This window comes from Prunus persica, chromosome G7 (assembly GCF_000346465.2).
Source record: "Prunus persica cultivar Lovell chromosome G7, Prunus_persica_NCBIv2, whole genome shotgun sequence".
Taxonomy (NCBI): domain Eukaryota; kingdom Viridiplantae; phylum Streptophyta; class Magnoliopsida; order Rosales; family Rosaceae; genus Prunus; species Prunus persica.
In genome coordinates this window covers 5,511,981-5,517,221 of record NC_034015.1, presented here as the reverse complement: position 1 = coordinate 5,517,221, position 5,241 = coordinate 5,511,981, and the positions used below count along the sequence as shown (strand labels likewise).

Sequence of the window (5,241 nt, the reverse complement as noted above, 5' to 3'; positions counted from 1 at the left end):
TCCTCCAAGTCTACCCACAGTTAGTATGGCTGGTGATGAAGAAGGGAGTTCGAGTGTTGAAGAAAAGGAAGTGGAAGGTAAAGGGTGCAGACAGAAGCGCCCGGCGCAGACATTGTTGAGCCCATTTACTGATCCTTTGAGGAAGAAGAGGACGATGAGTGTGTCGGCCGCGATTGCAACCCCGCCATGTTTTGATCCAACAAAACCCGTGCCCATTGAAGATGTGAAGGCAGTAATAGAGTTTTGCACTGCCTGGAAAAACGATATCAGGTTAGGATTCTTTACCTTTGAAATCCAATCTTCATCCTATTCTAGTATGTAGTCATAGACTAATGACAAAATGTAGAGTTTGCTTTAATATACTTATGTATTTTTGTAGGAATTATGAGATGAGTACAAAAGTAATCGTTGCAAGTTTGCCTTTTGTAGTGCGGAGGTGCAGCTGGAATCATTTTCAGTGGGCGCAGATTTTTTCTACAAACTTATCGATGACACGGAATGGGTTAGCTCAAGGGTAAGAATACACAAAGCTCTACTTTATTACAATAATTCAATTGTTTTCCCACCTTTTTTAATTGTAGAGTTGTATGAAATTGTGCTCATAGTATATATGTCAACTTTCAGCACCTGGACATGGCAACCTTTCTTATCCGGAAAAGGCAACTCTCTCATCCGTTGGTATTTGGAACTGACTGGACAACGACAGATTATTGCTTGCAGGTAAACATGTTACCATGTTACATTCACTGGTTCATTTGCTTTCGGTTGTGATTTTCTAATATGCCTCCATTTCAATTTATGCAGCAATTTCTAGAGCCGTTGAAACCGACTACGAAGAAATGTGGAGCGAAGAAGGCAGCTGCTTCAAACACCGTTGACCTTCCACCTAACAAGCTCAAGAATATACATCACTATGTGCGCGGTACGTGGCAGACGGGTATGGCCAAGCTTGGACAAAAGTCCGGAAGGTCTATTTTCCATATAATCTTCGAGGGTCCCACTGGGTTGCAATCGAAATTGATTTCGTCAGACATACTGCAACTGTGTATGACTCCTATGTTGCGTATACCAAATCTTCGAGGCTGGTTACACTGCTGAAAGACGAGTGTTCTGTTCCACGAGTGCTGTACGCGATACACTAGCACGAGTGCTGTACGAGATGCACTTTTATGAAGATTCTGAGGTTGAAGAGGTTAAGCAAAAGGGGCTGCAGATGTCGAGGTTTACGCCATTCTCAGTTTGCAGCATTGCAGGTCTTCCACAACAACGAGATGGGTAAGCTTTGTCAATTTAGTGTAGTTTATCCAAATTTTACATAACTGCAGTTCTAATTTCCCAACTTATTGGCCTGACAGTACGTCTTGCGGAATCATGACCGTCAAATTCATCGAGCATCTTAGTGCTGGGATTTCGGTGGATAAAGTTGACCCTTTAAAGATCAAATATTACCGACCGAAGCTTGCAATTGAGGGTTTAAGGGGGGAGGCATATTTATGAGGTAAATGTCTTAATGTCCGTGAATTCACCTCACTATGGACTTATGACTTGGGAATTCACTTTGCTCATAACTTATGTCAGGAACTCCTTCATATGAACATGCAGACGTAGATGCTTTGGTGGGGGTACTTCATATGTGAACATGCAGAAGCAGTGGCTAGTTAGTTTAGATATTATGGTGAGGTGTAATATTGTACAGTCTAGAAGCAGTGGCTAATTGCCTTACATGGCACACACACTGTTTCGATTTTGAAGGTTAACTATTTTGTACACCTCCATATATGAATATAGTTGCTCTTTATGGATGCTTTTGTAGCCATTGTTCACATTTTTTTTCTGTGGTTTTGGGAATCTGTTACTGGACTTACTGAAGCATACAACTCTGTTAACATTTCTCCATTTAGTTTTGACTTAGTTCGTTGTAAATAATTGATGCTCTTACTTTCATTAGTTTGATATGATTTCTTCTAATATGTGATATATTTTTCTTCCCTTCATAATTGGACATAAGATAGGCATCTTAGTGCTGGAATGGACTGTTATGTTTCCGTAAACTACTTAATACTGATCTGCGTACGCTGAACTGCCCATTTTCCTTGCACAAAGATTCATATTTTTTCAAATTTGTTAGAAATTTATCATTTTGTAAAAACTCTGGTTTGTTAGAGTGAATGGTAATATGAGCATGATAGCTGTGGATGAGTTTTTCTACTGTTGATGAAAGCCAGTCCCTCCCTTCCTTTGTCCTTCTTGATCTTACAAGGGCAAGCAAGCTGATGGGGGTTACAAGATTTGATACCTATCTTAAACATTATGAAGCTGATATGAGAAACATTGCTAACAGATTCTTGGTCCTGTCTATTTCAGTGAGTGGCAGAAATTCTTATGATTACTCTTAATTAGTTTTAGGTGATGGGGGTTACAAGATTTGATACCTATCTTAAACATTATTTTATGCTTGTTTTGGGTAAATGATTCTTCAGTACCTGTCTATCGTTGAGCAACATTCCTATCAGTCAAACATATTCTCCAGATGTCAAACGTGAGCTGTTGATGCTTTCTTTACCTGCAATTTTGGGTCAGGCCATTGATCCCTTAGCACAGCTAATGGAGGCTGCTTACATTGGTAGATTGGGTATGTTTTCACTCCTTTAAATGAGTTGAACGACTAATATTTGTATAATGCATTGAACTTTGGAGCTTTTATTCAATGTTTTTGGCTTTTTTGTTTTTCCATAGGTTCTGTGGAGTTGGCTTCAGCTGGTATTTCAATGAACATCTTCAATTATATATCAAAGCTATTTAATATCCCTCTCCTCAGTGTTGCTACATCTTTTGTTGCTGAAGATCTTGCAAAGAGTGAAAGTATAGCTTCTACTTCAGGTGAAGTTTAACTTTTTTTAATTACTTTCTCATCTCTGTTGGACATCAATTTTGGTTAGGGTTCATGTCTAAATTAGAGCATAGGTGACTTAAAATTTCTCCATTCGTAATCTAAATTCGGCTAATCATTGTACAGAAAATGGTTGGCTAGGAGACATTACTAATGGTAAACCCGAACGTACTGATGGAGTAACTGAGAGAAAGCAGCTATCTTCAGTGTCTACAGCTTTACTATAATCAGTGGGGATTGGGATTTTTGAGGCCGTAGCCTTGTGTTTGGGATCTGGATTGTTTCTGAATATGATGGCCATATCAATGGTAGGTTCCCTGATCTAAAATTACAGCTCATACTGATTTGTTATATGCCTGTTGTTATCTTTGTTTACATAAACATACAAACATATGTTTTCTGTGTGTACTGTGTACATACATGTTTACATATTTATGTGAATAATTACTATACAATTTGTAGGTCTAGTGTATGTGTGGTCACTTAACAGGTGATAGTATAACTTTCGTGTAATTTTATTAATTTCTGTGGGTCTGGGTGGGGGGAGCCATATGTTTTGTGTTTTTTCTTCTCTTAAGCAAGATTTTTCTTTTTTCTTGAATATCACAGGACTCACCTATGCGCATTCCTGCAGAACGGTTTCTTTTACTAAGACCATTTTCACTAAGACCATTTTCTTACAACCACACATGTACACACCTCTATGTGTGTGTGTGTGTGTGTGTTACTGGTCTGTTATTCTCGCATAATGTTTTTATAACTTTGTCCCCAACTAGTTGGTTTCTATTTGTCTTTAGTTAAGCTTGAGTGGTCCATCTGGTTAATTGATGTATTTTGCTTTGTGCAGGTATTGGTAATCTCCCAGCTGCATTTTTATTACCCATCCTTATGTATTATTTTGGTTTGGGTGTAACTGGTGCAGCCCTTTCCACTGTTATATCTCAGTATGTGATTTTCAAAACAGTTTCTGTTAATATTCCTTTTTTGCTTTACTTCGCAAATGAACATATTTTGGAATTTCTGTTTTCAGATACACTGTCACCTTTTTAATGATCTGGTTTTTAAATAAGAGAGCTATACTATTGCCTCCAAAGGTGGGATCATTGAAATTTGGTGGATACATAAAATCTGCTCAGTTCCTTTTCTTTTTCTTTAAACTTTTACCCTCTCATATATCTGAAAATATAAGTCCTTTTTTTCAAGTGTTCTGCTTCAATTATTTGCTTGACTATCAACACTATCATAATATTTGACTTTTTTCGTTTTCTGATTGAGCAGTGCTTGTATCTGGACAGTGTGTGTCTTAATGTTTCATTTTGTCTTTGTGATGCTAGTTAAACCTTGAGATAATTCTCTCTTGTCTTCCTTTTCAAAGTTCTTTCCCTAATTGCTTTTGTTTTCAACTCTGGGATGATACAAGTGGTTTTCTTCTTGGAACAACTCTTGCTGTTCTTACTACCTTGACATTGGGAACATCAATGGCTGCTCGTCAAGGTCCAGTAGCTATGGCTGCTCATCAGATATGTATACAAGTTTGGTTGGCTGTATCCCTTCTAACTGATGCAATGGCTGCATCTGGTCAGGTATGCTCTCTCTCATTTTTTCATCGCAGTTCGTATGTACTCATTTCCATTTGGTGATCCAGATCAATCAGTGGGTGAAGTCTAACTTTCAGTTTTACTTCACCCCGAGTGTGGAATTCTTTTCCTATTTTGACTGGACCAAATTTCACAGATTTTTGTCTGCAAATTGGGGTTTTGTGATGAAGTGTGTGTCTTTGCATTTGACATCAAATTTACACAGCTAAAATGTGTTTGTTTGTAGACAGCTAAAATGTGTTTGTTTGTAGGCCCTGATTGCTACTTATTTATGTAAAGGTGAATACAAAATTGTGAAAGAAGTTGGTGACTCTGTGTTAAAGGTATAGCTTTTTTTTATCATCTGCCTGATCTTTGGTGTAGTTTCGTTATGTTGCATATCAGAAAAAGAACCAACTGAATTCATCGCACCGTCCAAAAATTAAATTTAAGTCATGCCACTTTCTTGCAGGGTCTAAAAGAAATGGTTGAGTGTTTGTTTGGAACTTTGACTAAGTCAACTGATGCTATTGGGCAAGACGATATTGAAGGTCCAGGAATGAAACCAACAAACCTCCTGAGGTTTGAATAAGAACTCTATTATCTAGTATTTACATCATTCTTGAACATTGTAATGGAGCCCATCTGCTTGTATGCATATGTGATGATTTCTACTGAGGTTCCCATTTATAGCATGCCTCTTTTTTCTTTTTTACTTTGCTTTTTTACTTTTCCGCTGGTCATATGTGCGTGGCCGGTAGATGCATTTGGCAC

The 5,241-nt window shown here is 37.9% G+C and overlaps 2 protein-coding genes and 1 pseudogene across 2 annotated transcripts in view; all 3 read left to right on the top strand.

Moving 5' to 3' along the window:
- Positions 1–1,098, top strand: part of LOC109950329 — a 5,472-nt gene extending 4,374 nt beyond the window's left edge. Inside the window, exons 7-10 of the mRNA XM_020568888.1 lie at positions 10–270; positions 430–514; positions 625–720; positions 805–1,098. Of these exons, the coding sequence (XP_020424477.1) occupies positions 10–270; positions 430–514; positions 625–720; positions 805–1,098 (736 nt within the window). The remainder of the gene's footprint in view (positions 1–9; positions 271–429; positions 515–624; positions 721–804) is intronic.
- LOC18770637 lies at positions 2,196–3,358 on the top strand (annotated as a pseudogene).
- The window catches only part of LOC109950267 (protein DETOXIFICATION 45, chloroplastic-like), a 1,771-nt gene continuing 845 nt past the window's right edge, over positions 4,316–5,241 (top strand). The window contains exons 1-3 of the mRNA XM_020568761.1: positions 4,316–4,473; positions 4,740–4,811; positions 4,940–5,049. Of these exons, the coding sequence (XP_020424350.1) occupies positions 4,369–4,473; positions 4,740–4,811; positions 4,940–5,049 (287 nt within the window). The 5' untranslated portion in view covers positions 4,316–4,368. The remainder of the gene's footprint in view (positions 4,474–4,739; positions 4,812–4,939; positions 5,050–5,241) is intronic.